At 56.3% G+C, this 19044-nt stretch overlaps 1 protein-coding gene across 1 annotated transcript; it reads left to right on the forward strand.

The window, feature by feature from the left end:
• Positions 1 to 14596: 14596 nt before the first annotated feature.
• On the forward strand, positions 14597 to 16802 carry FZD9 (frizzled class receptor 9). The gene has a single exon (XM_030962909.1). It carries the CDS (start codon positions 14702 to 14704, stop codon positions 16454 to 16456), a length of 1755 nt encoding a protein of 584 aa, XP_030818769.1. The 5' UTR covers positions 14597 to 14701; the 3' UTR covers positions 16457 to 16802.
• Positions 16803 to 19044: the final 2242 nt, after the last annotated feature.

A 19044-nucleotide genomic window follows, 5' to 3' on the forward strand; every position in this document is an offset into this window, starting at 1 on the left:
TTGTTTTGGCTGAATGTTCCTGTGAATGTTGATGCTAGATCTAAAATTGCTGAATAATACCAGCTTTGGAGCAAACTCCAGAACTCCGTGTGCTCATATGGGGCTGTGGCTGGGATTGAATAAATGCAGAGTCAGAGATGCTCTAAGAGCTGGAGCCCCTCTGCTCTGGAGCCAGGCTGGGAGAACTGGGGGTGTTCACCTGGAGAAGGCTCCAGGAAGACCTTAGTGCCCATTCCTCTGTATAAAGAGGCTCCAAGAGAGCTGGAGAAGGACTTTGGACAAGCAGCTGGACTAACAAGACAAGGGGGAATGGCTTCCTGCTGATAGAGGGCAGGGTTAGATGGGAGAGTGCGAAGAAATTATTCCCTGTGAACATTGAGGCCCTGGCACAGGGTGCCCAGAGCAGCTGTGGCTGCCTCTGGATCCCTGGAAGTGTCCAAGGCCGGGTTGTCTGGTGCTAAGAGCACCCTGGTCTAGTGAAAGGTGTCTCTGCCCATGGTAGGGGGTGGAACAAGATGAGCTTTAAGGTCCCTCCCAACCCAAACTATTCCATGATTCTGACTTCTCCAGCCATATCAGCCAGGGCTTCCCAGCCATCCATGTATCACAGTTGGCCTTGTCTGTCCATCTTCTTCGCCTTGCTCTTTCACAGAAGGGTCTAAAACCATATCTCCAGTCAGTGGAGGTTGGGCTGGCGCTAAGAGGAGAATTGTAGAAGCATGGAGTATCCTAAGCTGAAGGGACCCACTGGGATTATCCAGTTCAGCTCCTGCTGCAGGGCCAGTGTGTCCCTGAGCCCTTTCTTAGCCTGACACTAGATGGCAATGCCTCCTTCCCAGCGGTGTTTGGGACTCCTTTCTGAGGGCCTTTAAATCTGGATATCTGTCTTTCTCTGCATAAATTTCATAGTAACTCTGAGTGGGAGTTGATGCCTCTTCCCTACAAGAAGCAAAGAACTTTGTGCTTCCTGGGATAAGATAGTTCTGAAGATATAAACACAGCAAGTTTCCTAGAATGGGACAGCTGTGCCTCCCAGGAGTTCCCTGACAAGGGCTGTGCTGACACCTCCCTGCCAGCCCTTGCGTCAAAAGACTGTGGGCAGCTGGATCCACGAGTGGAGACTTGGCACATCCCTGTCCACCAATGACCTTGGAAAGGCAGGATCTCCTGGACCCCAAACTGTGAGGACGGACCCCATTGAGAAAGACGTTTCATCTGCTAAATCTGAAGTGTAGGAGGGGTGTGACTGCTGTGGCACAGTGAGAAGCTTTCCAAGCCTCTGGAAGAGCCACTCCAGTCCTGCTGCCAGCAGCACACATGGCAGGAACAGCAGCCACCCTTCCCTGCCACCCAGGCCATGCTGGTTAATTGTACTTCACACAGAGTCTGTTGACAGGCAGGTTGACAGGCAGTTTGTTGCTGTTGGAGACTTCCCACGGTGAGGTAGATCTTGCTGAAGTGCATTTTTCTTTACCAAATTATGTTGAAAAACTACTTTATTTTTTAATTTTTTTTTCTTTTCTTCCCCCCCCTTTTTATTCCCTTCCTTTCTCCCTTCCTTTATCCCTTCCTTCCTTCTTTTTCATTATTAAAGGAGGAAATACAATCTCTTAGCCCCTGGGCAAAATTAGAGGTGTGTTCGGATCTTGACTTGGCATTAAAGCCAAAATACTAGTCCTTGAACAAAAGAGACAAAAATCTCTACAGAGAGCCACGCTTTTGGGGTGGTAGTCAAAAAACACTGAATCAGAGAAAAGTTTCCTACTGGAATTTTTAATTTTGGCCAAAATGCTTCCCTTCCCCCCCTCCATGAAATAGTTTTTGACAAACATCTTCAATGTATTCCCTGGAGAAGCTGTTCTAAAGGTTGGTCCCAGCTCAGCAGTGGTCTTGTATTTCTAGTTTGGGTTTATCAAATGTCAACTTGCAGCTCTGCAGCTGTGCTGGGTTTGCTCAATTCCAAGATTATCTGATCTCAGGTGAAGTTTTCCTGGCATGGCTGTTTATCCAAACCTGAAATGTCATGCACCCTCAACCCATCAATCCAGCAGCTCCTTGGGCTACAAAGATAAAGACTCTTTGAAGTGTGAATCACAACCCCTGAGTGTCACCTGAACATCTCCCATCATGTTGTCCTCCCCTGCACACCGCTGACCCCCAAGAGCACATAAGGGCAGTGAGATCCCACTCCAAGCCTGTTTCCTCCACTGGCACCTGGTGCAGAAACCCTGGAGACTGGGTGGGTGTCCTCCTTGTGGCCTATATGGCGTGGGCTGTGCTCTGCCAGGGACAAGGGTGAGCTGAGACTGCTGGCAAGCAACCAAAACACATGAAATGGTTGTGCTAAACCTGTGCTGAGACATCCAGGGCATGTGAAATAGGAGTGCTGGAAGGTGCTCCATGTTGTGGCACCTCCTGTTATGATGCAGACTGGTCACAGGTTTCCTCCAAGGCGCAAGGTGCTGCAGTGGGAAATGCAGCATCTCCCCAAACCTTCCTGATATGCATAGGGATGTTGGTCCTATCAGCTCAATCTGGGTGGGTGCTCAGTACCCTCCCCTGGGCCAGGAGCAATCCTGCTGATCCTGGGGGGGGCTTGGGGGCTCAGGCTCCTGCCACCATCCCTGTGCTGCTGACAGGGCAGAGAGGAGGCTGCAGGCAGGGACCAAGGACCCCTGTGGCACTGGATCCCCTGGATTGGTATAGGGGCAGAGGGCTCCCTGGGATCCTGGAGCCCCTTGAGTCACTGGGCACCCTGTTCTTCTGCGCTGGGACAGGAACCAGGAACTCCCATGGCACTGGAGCCCCTGGGCTGGGACAAGGACCAAGGACCCCCATGGCACCGGAGTCCCTTCCCTCACTGGGCACCCGTTCCCCCAGGTAAGGACAAAAGACTCGGATCTTTTTGTTCCAATGGCTGGCCCTGGAAGTCATGGAAGCAGAAACCCCTTGGTGCTGCCAGCCGCAGGCGAGCCCAGCCAGCCGCAGAATGCACCAGCTCCATGCTCTGCTCCTGGCCCCTCGTTTGTGTTGGCACCAGCCAGAGAGCGAAGCCGGTTTAATTGGCAGTTGTGTTTGTGGCCAGGGTGTTATGAAAAGGTTTTCTGTCTCCCTCTGTAAGTTCCCCTGAATATGTTTTCACTCTTAATATAATATTCACTTCATTAATAGCTGAAAGAGGCTCTTTTCAGACAGGGCTTTTTTTTTTCCCTCTCCTTCCAAAAATACATCAAACTGCCCCTTCATGCAGTGCTGCTCTGAGGGCTGGAATTGTCTACTGGGCGGGAAGTGAGAAACCCGACAGTAAATGGGATTTACACAGAAATTCCTGTCTTCCCCAGTGTGCTGGCACTGCTGGCTGGGTAATGGAGGAAGCGGCTGTTGCTTCCAGGCGCTTGATTTGGGGTGCCTCACCTCCCCAGCAATGTGATCACCAAGGGGATCCCCCCAAGCAGAGCAGGGGCTCCCAGTGCCCTCAGCTGGTCTTTCCAGGTGCAAACCCCTCTAGCAGAGTTGGGACCCAGCCCCAGGGATTCCCATGTGTGCTGAAAGCGTTTCCAGCATCTGCCAGGTTTTGGAAGCTTGCTCTCTCTTGGGTGGGTTTGAGGGCATTGGGTACAACTGGACCCCCATATTGCCATCTTGTGTTGCTGCTCTTCATGACTTTGCAGCTTCCATAAGGCTTTTTCCTCCAGCTTTGAGAAAATCTCTGAAAACTATGTGAGCTGCAGAAGCAGTGAGGGTGGTATCACATGCAGAGCATCCAGCCTGGCTCAGCCTTGGGGATCCAGGGGAAACATCTCTGCTTTCCTCTTGTCTGAGTTCCTTGAAGGGAACTCACAGCCCAGCCAAGCTCTGGGTTCAGTTGTTTGCCATATTTGGGTGGTTTTGCAGGGCCATGCAGCCCCCGGTGTCCTCACTCAATGTCCTCAGCCCAGCCCAGCCCAGCTGGGAATATCTCATGCTGGGGCTGCTGTGGGGTTGTGCTATCTCAGCCCTGGCCCCAGCTACTTTTGGGATACCCTAAGACAGCCAATCGCAGTAGGGGGAGGTGGGGGGGACACTGCGCCAGCTCTTGCACTATTGCTATGAAGCACTGGGGTCCCTGGGGACCTCCACACCTCTGCTCCATCCCTTGAGGAGCTGTTATGAAAGCCCAGGGGAGCCCAAAGCATGTTTTCCCTTTCCCTGAAAGCAGTATAGACACAAATCTCCCCTCTCGGGGCGGATGCCAACAGCAGGAGCCTTCCCCAGCTCCACTGCCCCCATTCCCAGCCATCTTGGAAAAATCATTAGGCCTGGTACCATGTACTGATGAGTATCCAAGTTCTGTCCTTAACTGGGAACAATTAGCATTTGTTTCAGGATACCTTTGTTTCAGGATACCTCTGTTTCAGGATACAGCTGTGGCTCCAGAGCTGACAGAAGCATTCCCACCCAAATAGGGCCCAAGGGAGCTCCCTAGAGATGATGCAGCTCCCAGGTAAGGATGCTCTTGGGAGGGGTCCGGCTTATGCATCCTCAACCCCTCACCTGGTCCTGACATTGGCAGGAAAGTGGGAGCTCCCTGATGATCCTGCACTTCTTTTTCCAGGTTTTGGGGGGAAAAAAAATCAGATTTGAGCTGTTTTCTCTGGGGTTTTGGCAGTTTGTCCAACCCTTCCCATGCACATCTTGTGTTCATCGTATCCTGGTGCCTCCCCTGTCTCTCCCACAGTGCAGAGCATCCTCTTGTGCAAAGTCAGACAGGAGCTGTGCCTGACAGGCTCTGGGGGCTGATTCTGGAGGAGATAGTAGAGAAGGTTCTGGAGTTACGTAGGCAAAAGAAGATTTCAGATTTTGCACATGGGTCTGAAAGCTGAGGGTGGAAATACTGACCTGCGTCAGAAATGAGAAGTGTGGGGGGAAAGGCTGTGGTCATTCCAGGTGGAAGGGTCAGGAATGTGATGACTCCCAGCTCTGCTCACCTTGGTGAGCTCAGAGGAGAGGGGCAGTGATGTCTCCCTGGCCTCCTATGTTGGATGCCAGAGGGACCAGTCCCAGATGTGGGCTTAGGAAGTCTGGAGCTAATGCAGGACCTGGGCTTGGAGCAACACAGGGAAAGGTGAATGGAGGCTACACACTGGGGCTACACCAGCAGCACTCTCACCCTTGAAACTCTGACTGCTCCAGATCCTGCACAGGGGGAGTGGGCAACCAGCTGTGGTGGGACACTGGAGCTCCTGGAGCTGGACGATCTGTGGTTTGAGAGTCAAGGGGCTGAGGAGGAGCGGGAGGAGGAGGAGGAGGAATGTGGCCTGGCTGACAGGGACAGGCTTGGTTTTCCATGGCTTCACATTTTCCTTCACTGGAGGTTTGCAGGTGGAAAATGTGGGAGAGGAGGGGTGTGGGGCCGCTGGGAGCTTTGGGATGTGACCTGCCTGCCAGGGCAGAGCCCATGGCAGGGACACGGACATGGTACATGCCAAAGCTCAGTGGATCTGAGAAGTGTCCCCACTCAGGGTAGTTGGGGCCAGGAATTTGCTGGGAAGCAGAGCAGCTCCACAAGCTGCCTGGACCTCAGCTCCCATGGGATGGTCTGGCATCCCTGAGGCTGTCATGTGATGGGAATGCTACAGAGGTGCCAGGGGACCCACCAGAACATGGAGCACAGGGCTGGACACAGGTTTGCTGCTGTACTGCAGCTCCCTCCCACCACCCAAGGCCATCCCCCGTGGCATGCAGATATCTCAAATCCCACTTAGACACCTTACTGCTGCTCCTGGCGTGTTTGCAGCAAACCTGTATTACTGGGAGCCATGAGCTGGCTGCAGAAACACTTGGACTCACCTAAGAGGGCAGCTGGGTTCTGCCCTCAGTCCTGCCAACACAACCCTCTGACAGCCACAGTAGGGTGATAGGATATGCCATTTCCATGGGCCATGGCTCTGCTGCAGACCTGGAGACAAGTTTGTTTTCCAGCCCTGGATTTTGGGAGTATGTAGAGCTGGTGGGACCTTCAGCTCTGCCAGCCAGCACCAACTCCCTTGCCTGTGGCTCTTTTTGTGTGGAACAGGATTAGGGATGGAAAGGGGAGGAAGGTAACTCAGGGTACCTTGAGGCCGGGCAAAAGCAGGAACATGCAGATTGAACATCAAGGGAAGAGGCTGAGCAGGACACTCAGAGAGCTGGGATCTATTGTCTCCTGCTGCTCTGGGATGACATAATGGAATCGGAATCACAGAATGGTTTGAGTTGGAAGGGACTTTAAAGATGATCCAGTTCCAAATTCCTTTCACTTCTGTTCACCAAACACCTTTCACTAGACCAGGTTGCTCCAAGCCCCATCCAGCCTCACCTTGAACACTTCCAGTGATAGGGATGTCACCTCTAACTTGTGGCCTCCCCAATAACAGCTTTTGCTCTCCCCTTCTCCTCCAGTGATCAGCACATGACAGGGAAATTTGTGCTATTAGCAGGGCCAGGAGACAGACAGGCTGGAGCTGGGGATGGGAACAGAGTAGAGCCACCCCAGAGCCCACCCCAGTGCTGCTGGAGTAGCCCAGGGATGGATGACCGAGCTCACAGCCTTGGTGGCACACCAAAAAGCTCATTTCTTCATCTCTTGGCTCCTGGCCAATGATGCCTGTGAGCCCTCACTGCAGCCACTGACCTTTAAACAAGGTGGTTGGAGAGATGGAGGTAGCAGAAATCCCTGAAAGATTATTTGTTTCTCACAAACTATATTTAGACACCATCAGCAAAACTCAAAAGTGCTGAGTTTGGCTGAATAAATCTGGGAGACTTGTGGTTTTTTTCCCCTCAAGGAGAACAGGATTAGCCAGTGAATGGGGAATTGTGTTTTTGTTTGACATACCTGAGGGTTTCCATTCCAAGTTGCTGTTTTGAGCTCCTGGTGTCATGATGATGATGATGATAGACCTGACAAGGCACTGCCCCATCTTGTAAAGATATTTTTTGGAGAAGTTGCAGCTGGCTCCCCCACAATGGTGCTGCTTGCTTTCTTTCTTAAACTTTGGGTTTTTGAATATTTTCAAAGATGTTGGCGTATTAGGGTGTTTTCGAGATAGAAGGAGATCACGCTGGTGCTGCTCCAGTGCAAAGTCCTTCCCTGGTGGAATGCACCCCTCCAGCTCCCTGCATGCACTAGTGCTGCCCCAAGGGATGGGTGCCTCAGGGAGCTGGGAGGGTTGGCATGCTCCTGACTGGGTGGACCTTCAGGGAATGGCAAGAGGTCACATTGCTTTTCTGGAACACCATTGGGTCATCTGGGGTGTAGTTCTTTGCTGGTTTGGATTCCCTGTGCCTAAATCCCGTCTCCCCTAGGGAGACTGGGATCAGGTCTGAACTTCCCAAGTGGAGTGTTTAGGGGGCCAAGCAGGTGAGGGCTCTTCTGATCCCTGAGAGGTGTCAGCCCATTTGACCAGCTGGTGACAATGAAGAGCAGAATGACCCATCAAGAGCCTCCCATCTGGACATGAACCCAAATCCTGTGGGTGATGGGAGGCAAAAGGGAAGAAGGGCTCTGGGTCCACCTCCAGCAGAGCAGAAAATTCTTTACCCTAAACTTGTCAAAATTCCACATCCCTTGAGCTGGCCCTGCCAGGACATCAGGCTCTGTTCTTTGAGAAATAAGGCTCTGGGGAACTCCGGTCCTGGAGCTGCAGCTCATCCACAGCAGCTCCTCTTCAGAGAGGGCCCAGAGAAGGTGGGGATGGAATTGTTGCACTGTAGCAGCTCTCTGGTGATCAGGTTAGTCTGAGGAACTTTCTCCTTCCTCCTCTGGCCAAGTGAGAGATGAGGATCTCCTAGGATTCTCCACATGGAGACGAGGAGAAGAGGTAGTACTCAAGGAGGAACCAGCTCAGGGAGGAGGATGCTGGTGCCAGATGGTTTGTCCAGAGCAAAGAGTAACCCAACCTTGGGTAGGAACCATAAGAATGGTGCCTGAACATGGGCTGCTTCCATGGAATCAGAGAGTAGCTTGGATTGGAAGGGACCTTAAAGATCCTCTTGTTCCAGCTTCCTGCCATAGACTGGGATGCCACCTATTAGAAGGTGTTTGCAACCCTGGGAGGTAAGGGAGAAATGCAGTGTGCGGCTTCCCAGCACTGATAACTTTGTCCAGTAACTGGGAGGAGATGTGCTCACCCAGAGGTATCAGGGACAGGAGACCATCAGCTGAGACTGCTCCTGCCTTCTCCCTGCACCTGGGCCCAGCTGTGAGGGGGAGCTGACACCAACTCAACCCAAGAGCCCTGGAAAAGCCAGGATTCTTCATCCTGGTCCATGCAGCTGGAGAACCACTGCACCAATGGCATTGCCAGTAGGTGAGTACCTGGAGAAAGCCCTCCATGGCTGTGGGGCATCCAGGGGAAGTGCCAGGTGACAGAGCCTTGAGTTTGCACTTGGAGACGTGATTGGTCTTGGCAACCAAGTGGGCAGCTCGGCCAAGTCAGTGGTGTGATAAAACCATTTCTAGCATGTTCCAAGAGCCCTCCCTGCTCCTGCAGCATACTGGGACTGGGGCTCAGCCCTCTGAGAATGTTACTTCTTCCCAGGGGATGCTTTGACTGTGTCCAGCCTATTATTCTGTAAAAGGCTGAACCTGTGCAGAAGTTCTTGGCCCACAGCATCATTCAGTGTGACACAGCAATTCATCAGGAGGTGGCAGGGCTTGAGGGGGCTCTGACTCTTCCCAAATTGCTTGGAAGAAGGTTTCTCTTCCAGTCCAGACTGGTGACCACAGTCCCTGACCAGGTAGTTGTCTCCTGGATTTTGCTGCTCTTTGAAAAGGCATTGAGGGTCCAGGGAGCATGAACAACCCAGGACACAGCTGCTGTGGTGCATCTCCTACCCCCTCCCAGGGTGCCCCCAGCCCTGGTGCTGTGGGGCTGAGTCCCAGATCAGGTTCTGCTTGGCTCCAGCCTGCCCTGTGCTTCTCCCCTTCTTCTCCGAATCGTATTTATTTATTTATACGGTGAATGTAATAAAACTCCAGCAGGAAATGGAGGCGATTCCCTGCCATTCCCCACAAGCCAGCTCTGGGCCGGTGAACAAGGAGGTGCATTGTGCAGCGTGGAGCCTCCTGCCAGCACCGAGCCTGTGGCTGAGGCTGAAGAAAGGACTGAGTGTGTATGTGAGCGCTGGGACCTGGTGGCAGCACCCCCCCAGGACGGAGGATCCTGGGGAAGAAACTTCACTTAGGGGGACAAGCAGGGCTGGGGGTAAAAGGCTTCTGTGCTGGCTTGGGATGTTGTCTGGGAGCACATCAGAGCCTACTCCCAGCACAAGGAACCGCCTCGGCCCTCCTTGGGCTGCCAGGAAACAGAGGTGGGCACTGAAGATCACCTGAGGGGACACGTGGTGGCCCCATGGCCCAGCATGGGGGGGGTATATGAGCTGCCTCTCTCAAGCAGCTGCTCCAATCTTCCGCTGCTGCCACCAGTAGGGTTCAGAGTGAATGGCTGCTGCCAGGGCTCACCTGGCTCCTGTCCCCCTAGAAGGGGTCTGCAGGGGTAAATGAGGTGGCTGAGGGTGGGGTGTGGCTCAGTCCGGATTTCCCATTGATGGGAGAGGTCCCATTGCTAGGGACAATTGTCTCAGTGCTGCCACGAACTGAAAGTATCTCCTTGGGCTGCCACCACACTCACCAGATAAAATATTGTGGGTGAAGTAGAGACATTGTCTTTCTCCTCCCTTGTTCTCCCAGCCATGGCTCCCATGGGACACACCACTGTCCTCCTGCCTCATCTGCTGAATCCCACAGCTGCATGTGGTCCCCATCGCCGTGCCGGTCCCTCAGGCTCCCAGGGATCCTGGGGTTAAGGTCATGTCCTGAGCCATGTGTCTCCTCACTGCTATGTGAATGGGGATGTCATGGCCCAGGGATACTGTGGCCAGGGCTGGAAAGGGGGGTTGACTGGCACCATGACCCACAAGTCCCCAGCTGGGGGGTGATGGGGTGATGAGGCTGCAGAGAGCATCCCTGGTAATGTCACACATGTCAGCCTGCATCCCTGACTCCCGGCCACAGTGTCCTTGCACCATGGGCTGGGTTGTAACCACAAATGCCTGCAGAGAACCAGAGGCCAGGAGGTGACTGGGACACTGCCTGGGGACACTGTTTGTACTCCACCTGCTTGTTTGGGGGTCAGACCCCAAAATCCCCATCTTTCTCCACTATTCCACCTGCCCATGGCATGGAACCTCCCTAGGGGCACAGAGAACAGTTGTCCTATGGTGGGCACAGGCTGTTGCACGTGCGTGTGCCTTGGTATCACACAGGATTGTGCCCGGGGCAGGAGGAGCTTGGGCTTGAGGATCACTCGTGGTGATCCTGGTGTCCCCAAGGAGATGGTGGCTGGGGCAGGGGTAATCTGCCTCTCTGGCTGAGTGGGTGCCAGTCCACAGCCCCATGGGTTGCTCCCAGAATGGACCCCTCCACCTGCTCACCAGACCATCCGGCTTGGCACTGGCATCCTTTTGAAACTGAAGCCACTGGCCTTTTGCACAGCAATTCCTGTGAAATTCTTCAGGAAGGGAAAATTATCCCTCCCAGATCCCTGCAGGACTGTGCCATTTCCTGCTTCCAAGCTGGCAGGTAGGGCACAGGGTGCCCAGAGCCCTGGCTCACATGGACATGACCTGTCCTCGTGGATTCCTCTCCCTGCCCCCAGCCCATGCCTCTCTCTATGAGCCAGGCACTGGTGGGAACTGGGACCACTCGGGATCTGGGGGCTTGTCAGGCCAGAGGCAAGGGCGGCGATGGCATGGAGCCCCCCACCTCCTTGCAACAAGTCCTGCTGCCCTGGCCAAGGCTGGGCAGAGCAGCACCCACAGTCCTGCCACAGTTACACCACCCCCTTCCCAAATCCATTGCCCAACTCCATCTTCTGATGCCCTGCCGGTTTACATCCTCCCCTGCCCCATTGCCTCCTCCCCTGCTGACCCCTTCCCCAAGTTGATTATCTCCTCCTTGGATCAATCACCTCCTCCCTTGCCCACTCCCTTCTCTGCTCCATCACCCTCTCCCAGGCTCTGGTGCCCCCTTCTTCAGCTTCATCACCCCCTCCTCTACTCTACTGCTCCTTCCCCACCTCCATGACTCTCTTCCCTACTCCATCACTCACCAAGTTCCATTTCCCCATCTTCTCTCCCCTCCCTCTCCCCACATCCATTGCCTCCTCTCTTGCTCCATCACCCTTTCCCCAGCTCCACCATCCCTTCCCTTGCACCACCACCCCACCTCCACTGCCCCCTCCCTGACTCCCACCAGGGCTGTTCCCATCTCTGGTGCTAAGAGCTTCCCCCAAGCCCTTCCTCCCAGAAAGACGCCCTCCTCCCTGCCATGGCTGGACAGAGGGGCGCTGCTGCAGCCTCCTGTACCCGGGGGGGGGACAGCCCGTGGATTTTTTCCGTTCATCCCCTCCCCTTCCGAGGCTCTCGCACAGGTTTCAGGCGCTGTTGACGGGAAGAAAGGAAATGGGGCAAAGCTCTGCCAGGAACCACAGGCTCCCGGGCTCCGGCGATCCGTCCCGCTTGCCTGCCTGGCCGCTTCCCGGGCAGAATTCCTGAGCAGTTCTGAGAGCCCTTTCTTTCTGCTATTGATCTTGGATCCACCGTGCAGGGCCACTTCCAAGACCGTAAATCTCTGTGTTGCTCTACCTGGGGTACTTGTTTTCACTGTGGGGCTCCCAGACCTGCTGGAGATCTTGGCTTCTGGTCGTGGCCAGGATGTCCCCACTCCTGCACTGTCCCCTCCCCGCCGTCCCTGCGCTACCCAGGCGTGCGAGCAGGCAGGGACAGGTCACTTCTACATAAGGCACAAGCAGTGGGACAGTGTAAGGGCAAGGCTTGGGGTGCTGATGGTACCTCCTGATATCCCCTGCAGACCTCTGGGGTGAGATGAAGCTCCGGGAACGTCCTTGGGGCTCAGGCAGGGCTTGGGCACCCCGAGGACTACCGGGGGGTTGGTGGGGGGATGAGGGAGGAGCACCCCAAGGTGCAGGGCAGAGGTTAGGGGCAGCCACACCTCTACAACGAGCCCCTTGACTCCAATAATCCGTGTGTTGCTCTTGGCCAGGCTGCAGTAACAGGAGCCAAGAGCAACAGTTTTACATATTAAAGGAAAATTAAATTATTTATTTGTGCCCTCTCCCCCCCCGGCCCCCAACCTTTCATAGTCCAGGTGGAGGGCACCCATGGGGGGGAACCAGGAAGATGGGGCTAGGACCCCGGGTCTCATCCAGACCCTGCCTGTGCCCACCGCCCATCCAGGACCCTCACTGGGCAGCCAGGGCTGGGTCAGAGACATTTCAGGTTTTCCAAGTGATGCTTCCCAGCTTTCCTTCGCGATCAATTCCTTGAAGGAAAGCCTTAGCGGCCACAGTTATTTTTGGGGTGTCCTGGCGTGATGGCAGTGACTGCCTTGGGTCCCTCACCTCACACAGGACACGTGCCCTGGGTCTGGGGGGTTGGACAGATGAAGGACCCAGGGAAAGGTCCCAGCACACTGCAGGTGCCACCTCCATCCCCATCACTTTGCTGCTCAGCCATGCGTGACAATTTGTCCCCAGAGCTGCACCACAGCACAAACTACCCCCAAACAGCAATTTGTTAGAGTATGTGGCCCTAACCCACACCATGAAGCCCCCTGAAGATTTGTGTCACTAGGCACACAGGACAGTGATTTCTGAAACACCCCAGAGCTGGTGGCCAAGGTGAAAAACATCCCAACATCCCAAATAATCCCAAATATCTCCCAATAATCCTTTTCACAGGGAACCGGAGCCCATTGTGCAGACACTCCATGTTAGAGGGAAATTCCGGGGTGACGCCTCATCTCGTGCTCCAGTACATGGTTGATAAGCAGCTCCCATGGAATTTCCCTATAGTGCCGGACCCAGGATGTTTGGATCCTGCACAGTGGGTGTCAGTGATTAGGAGCCGCGCTGACAGGTTGTTATGCTGTTACTAAAGAAATTGCAGGGCTGTGGGAATGCCTAGGAATGGCTGGATGCCTGGACCCACTGGCGCCAGCCAGGCACTGGATACCAGATGTCCTGCAGGACATTGCAGGGACCCTGCTGGAATCACCCCAGGGTGGACACGCTGCTCCAAAAGGGATGCTGGAGATGGCACAGAGCAACCTGGGCTGACCTGGGATCAGCAGCTCGTAGGAGGGCTGCTGATTGCACCTTGTGATGGTGGCCTGGGCAGCACAGCCTGTCTGCAGGGGTGTTGCCACCCCCAGAGTGTAACACCTCCCTGTGCCTTGGATGTAATTGGTCACCCTATGAGTGGGACATTGGACTTTGGGGTCTGGCAGCCCCGGCTTGACCACCCTGACTTATGTCACCTCCCAGGAGCTGCCCTGGCCTTATAGTGACATTGCTGTCCCCTGCCCTGTGCCTGCTCTGAATTGTTGTTCAGCCAGGGACACGGCTTTCCTGGCCTGTGCTGTGGGCACTGGAGCTGAGCCATTTCCCGGAGTCTCCACTGTCTTACCCCGTGCTCAGCCCCAGGGGCATAGGCACCATGTGCCATGCGCTGTGAGTTCCCCAGTTCTCAGCAGCGGCACCAGAGCGGCAGTCTGTGTTCCCAAACTGAGGGATGTCACCCTGCTGGGAGAGGATCCGTCCCTCAGGGACAACAAGCCCTGGGGCGTGCCCAGGTGTGCTCAGCCGCGCACGCACACCCTGCTGGCGCACGGGGGGCCTGGCAGCACTCGGCGGGTCTGGGCAGCCGTGAGGTCATGTGTGATCCTGTGCCCAGGTGTATGTGTGCATACATGTGCCAGTGCACACCCTGTGCGGGGCCTGGCTGGCAGTGTGTGGATGTGCATGTGTGTCTGTCTGTGAGTATATGTGCACGTGTATCTTAGTGTATGTGTATGCTTTTATGTGTGCATGTGTGTGTGCGTTAGCCTGTTTGTGCTTGTCTACGTGTGCGTGGGCATGTGCATGTATGTGTGTGTACACATGGACATGCACACGGTATGGGCACGTTTGTTAATGCATGTGTGCGTGTGCACATTAGTGTGTAGCTATGTCTGTGTGTGTTAGTGCATGTTAACGTGTGCATGTGTGTGTGTTTTAGTGTGTGATAATGTGTGATAATGTGTGTCGGCCTGTGCACGTTAGGGTGTGCACATGCGTGTGGAAGATGTGTGGAAGCGTGTGCATGTCTGTCAGTGCGCATGTTACCTGTGTGTGCGCACAGGGACACGTGCTCATTAGTGTGTGCGAGAGCGCGCACGTGTGTATCTGTGTATCTATACCTGTGTAAATGTTCTGTTTGTGCACGTTTGCGTGTGCATGTCTGTAAGTGCGGGGTGTGACTGCGTTTCCCCCTCCCGCGTGACTCCAGCGCCGGAGAGCTCCAGGGCTGCGCGCGGACCTCGCTGCCAGTTCCCGGCGTGAGTCCCGCCCCCCGCCCCTCCCCGTCCCGTCCGGCCCCCTCCCAGACACGCCCGGTGGGGCGGGGAGGGGCGGGAGCGCTCGGCGGGTGCTGCCGGTGTCGGCGGGCGCGGGGCGCTCGGCGGGGCCGCCGCCGCATGGCGCGGGCCGGGGCCGGGGCCGGGGGCTGCCCCGGCGCGGCGCCTCCAGCACCGCAGCGATCGGCCCCGTGGCGGCGGGGGCAGCCTGGCCGGGCGATGGCGGAGCTGTAGCAGCCGCGGGGCCGGTGCGGGCGGCGGGCTATGGCGGCGGCACGGCTGCGGGTGGCCCTGTGGGTGCTGTGGCATTTTGGAGTGGGCGGTCGCGGGTTGGAGCTGGCGGGACTGGAGGGCCCGCGGGGGCGCGCGGCGCGGTGCCAGCCTGTGGACATCCCGATGTGCCGGGGAATCGGGTACAACCTGACCCGCATGCCCAACCTGCTGGGGCACGAGAGCCAGCGTGAGGCCGCCCTGAAGCTGCACGAGTTCGCCCCGCTGGTGGAGTACGGCTGCCACGTTCACCTGCGCTTCTTCCTCTGCTCCCTCTACGCACCCATGTGCACCGATCAGGTGAGCGCCAGCATCCCTGCCTGCCGCCCCATGTGTGAGCAGGCCCGCCACAAGTGTGTCCCCATCATGGAACAGTTCAATTTCGGCTGGCCTGAGTCACTTGACTGTGGCAGGTTGCCCACCAAGAATGACCCCAATGCCCTCTGCATGGAGGCCCCTGAAAATGCCTCAGCCGCTGAGCCGCACAAGGGACAGGGGATGCTGCCTGTGGCCCCCCGGCCTTGGCCACCTGGTACCGCTACTGAGGGACGGGGACCCAATGGGCTGGGAGCTTGCGACAATCCTGAGAAGTTCCAGTACGTGGAGAAGAGCCTCTCATGTGCACCCAGGTGCTCCCCCGGGGTGGATGTGTACTGGTCCCGGGAGGACAAGGACTTTGCCTTCATTTGGATGGCTGTCTGGTCCACCCTCTGCTTCGTCTCCACTGCCTTCACCGTCCTTACTTTTCTGCTTGACCCCCACCGCTTCCAGTATCCTGAGAGGCCCATCATTTTCCTCTCCATGTGCTACAATGTCTACTCTGTGGCCTTCATCATCCGCTCTGTGGCCGGGGCTGAGAACATTGCCTGTGACCGGGAGAACGGTGAGCTCTACATCATACAGGAGGGGCTGGAGAGCACAGGCTGCACCATTGTCTTCCTCATCCTCTACTATTTCGGCATGGCTAGCTCTCTCTGGTGGGTTGTCCTCACCCTCACCTGGTTCCTGGCTGCTGGGAAGAAGTGGGGACATGAGGCCATTGAGGCCCACAGCAGCTACTTCCACATGGCTGCCTGGGGCATCCCAGCTATGAAGACCATTGTCATCCTCACCATGCGGAAGGTGGCAGGGGATGAGCTCACGGGGCTGTGCTATGTGGGGAGCATGGACGTCAGTACCCTGACTGGCTTTGTCCTCATCCCCCTCTCCTGCTACCTGGTCATTGGCACCTCCTTCATCCTCACTGGCTTTGTTGCCCTCTTCCACATCCGGAAGATCATGAAGACGGGTGGCACCAACACAGAAAAGCTGGAGAAGCTGATGGTGAAGATTGGGGTCTTCTCCATCCTCTACACCGTCCCGGCCACCTGTGTCATTGTCTGCTACTTCTACGAGCGGCTGAATGTGGATTACTGGATGCTGCGGGCACTGGAGCATGGCTGCCTACCCCTGCCTGGCCGCCATGCCACCGACTGCTCCCTTGAGGCCTCGGTGCCCACTGTGGCTGTCTTCATGCTAAAGATTTTCATGTCACTGGTGGTGGGCATCACCAGTGGGGTGTGGGTGTGGAGCTCTAAAACGCTGCAGACCTGGCAGAGCCTGTGCAACAGGCGGCTGGGCATGAGGACGCGGAGCAAGCCCTGCAGTGGGGTCAGCTGTGGCGGGGGACACTGCCACTATAAAGCCCCCACAGTCATGCTGCACATGACCAAGACGGACCCGTACCTGGACAACCCGACTCATGTCTAGAGACAGGGGCTGCCCCCCACACTGGAAGAAGTGGCCTCACGGGTAAGGGGCAAGGGCAAGGGCTGTGTGCAGCAGGAGGGACACTCCCAGGTTTAGGGGGGCAAGGTTGCAGGATCCCCCAGCACCACTCACTGACAAGTAGCCGCTTTTTCCTAGAGGATGTTTTGTTGTTGCTGTTGCCAAATCCACTGACTCTTCTAACGCTTTCTTTGGGGGATGGCGGGGAAGGGACACGGAGAGGAATAATCCATCTGTGTTTATTTAATTCTGTAATTTATTTTAAATTTTTTTTGATCGTTAGCTGCAAGGAATGGAAAAAACAATAAACCCTGGATGTGTTATTTGATCCAAGCTTGGTGCTGTTTGCAGGGATTCCAGGGGATCAAGAGCTCCCCCATAGGACCCCACCCCAGTTTGGGGGCTTTCATGTCGGGCCAGGCCATGCCAGGCCATGCCAGTACAGGGGTGCCTCTGTCGCTAGCAAGAGTGTGGTACCAGCAGGTATCACCATCCAGTTCCCCTCCGTGGCTTCCCTGGGGCGGCTTCTGCCCCTCGGCAAGGAGGAGAAGGAAGAGGAGGAGGAGGAGGGTTTTCCTGTGCTATGACACGAATCATCTTTTCCACTCCATGCTCTGAAGGTGATTAGTGTGGATGCCATCGGCTGCCAGAGCCTCGGTGCCAGGCTGAGGGGCTTTGAGGGGGCAGGCCGGGAGCCAGGGAGATGGGCTGGGGACACGGGAACTTGGGGCAGAGAGGGCTCAGCTTTGATGTCCCCCCACAGAATCTGCCTGAGGTGCAGGTAATGGAAACTTCTGGGCAGCTTTATTTATCTTCCGCTCTGGTTACAATCCCAGCTCGCCCTCCCCATTGTCCGCAGGGAAATTCAAGCTTCAGCTGGTGCTGGTGAAGCTGGCAGGAGGAGCCAGGGCTGTTGGGCACAGGGTGGGCAGGAGTATGGCTCTGCAGAGGTTCAGAGCGGGGGAAGTGCCTACCCCCCTGAGACATCCTGAGGGGCTGGCAGGGGCCAGCTTGTCTCTCTAGGGGTTTGGTGGGGCTGTTTTGCCTGGCTGTCCCCAGGGATGTGCCAGGGGTTCCCAGTGCTAGGGAAGAGAAGTGGGCAGGGGGCTGTGGCAGGGGCATAGGCAGCACAGCGCCTGTGGCAAGCAGGATCTGTAGGGGCAACACAGCTCTAGTGATGCTTAGACTTGTTCATCATCTAATTAGCCAGCCTGCAGGCTGGGCAGATCTGGACTCCAGGGAGGGTCAACCCTTGTCCCAGCACTCAACCTGGCATCCACTGCTCACCCCAACAGCCCTTGGTCCCCATTTGATGAAGCCTTCCCGGTTCAGACTATCAAACTATGGCTGGAGGACAGGGGCAGTACTCCCCTGCTATGGCTGGTGTGGGGGCAAGGGCTGGGGTCAGGATCCCTCACCATCGAGCTGTGCCAGGGCTTTGTGCTGCTGTGATGCTGGGATTGGTGAAGAACCTTTAATCTGTTCCCTGCCACCCCTGGGATGCCAGGAAGGCAGGAGAACTTGGGTGACTGAGCTGAGAAAAGCTTTTTCCTCCCCCAGGAGCTGGTGTGGTGGACGAGGTGTGAGGAGGCCCCAGTGCCCCTGTGGTGTCGCTGGGGGGACACTGAGGGTCTCTCAACAGATTTGGGTACCCCTGGCTGTGCTGGTGGGCATCCAGCCCCTTCCCCAGGCTGGTGGTGATGATGGTGCTAGGGCAAGGACCCTACCTGGCCCCAGCACTGGTGGGCTGCAGCCTCTGGAGCCCCCTTGGTTGCCACAGGAAAGTTTGTTTTGGGCAAAGGACCATGACCTGGGGCAGGAGAGTCAATACTGGCTGCGGGACAGGCTCCAAAGTCCAGCTGGGGAGCTGGGCATGGCTCTAGGCAGGGGCTGCCTGGGAAGGGGGCACAGAGCCATGTGTTCTCCCTATGTTCTGCCCTGGGTGCTAAGCCCAGAGCCAGTTGGGTTCACCTTGTGCGCCAGGCATGCAGCCCAGTGCTGGTGCCCGGCTGGCGGCACCCCTGGGGACAGGCTGCCCTTGAGCACCCAGCGCTTGCCAAGGAGCGGCTGCCTCTGGAGTGTTCACCCAGATAAGCCGTCCCAATGGGTCCTTGCTATTGGGCCCCAGAGGGGCCGCCAGCACCCACCACTACCCACTATCAGCCCCAGCAGCCCAGCTGGCTCCACTGGAGGTTGCCAGTCCCAAGAGCTGAGCATGGCCAGGACACAGCTCCACAGAGCCTGTTGCAAAGTGGAGCTGTCACATGGAAGGGCTGGCCCAGGGACACTGCTGGCTCCTAGTCACAGCTTCTTTCAACCCTGTGCTGTGGGGCTCAGGCTCTCTCTGTACACCCCCACCCAAACTCATCCCTGCATCCCATCTCCATCCTCCTCAAAGCAGCCCCAAGGACACCAAACATCTGCTCCAATAAGCCCCCAGCAAGCAACAAGTAGGGGTCAGCAGTGCCGAGGCCCCACAGGGCAGTGCCTGGCCTAGGATGGCTGTGGAGGGCGAGTTGAGGATGCCAGCTGGGTGAGAACGGGGCCAGGACATCCTGACATCCCTGAGG

Source organism: Camarhynchus parvulus, chromosome 19, assembly GCF_901933205.1.
Source record: "Camarhynchus parvulus chromosome 19, STF_HiC, whole genome shotgun sequence".
In the NCBI taxonomy this organism is placed as follows: domain Eukaryota; kingdom Metazoa; phylum Chordata; class Aves; order Passeriformes; family Thraupidae; genus Camarhynchus; species Camarhynchus parvulus.

Excerpts from the sequence above, each read along its gene's own strand:
- FZD9 (XM_030962909.1), top strand. The coding sequence starts at position 14,702 with ATGGCGGCGGCACGGCTGCGGGTGGCCCTGTGGGTGCTGTGGCATTTT.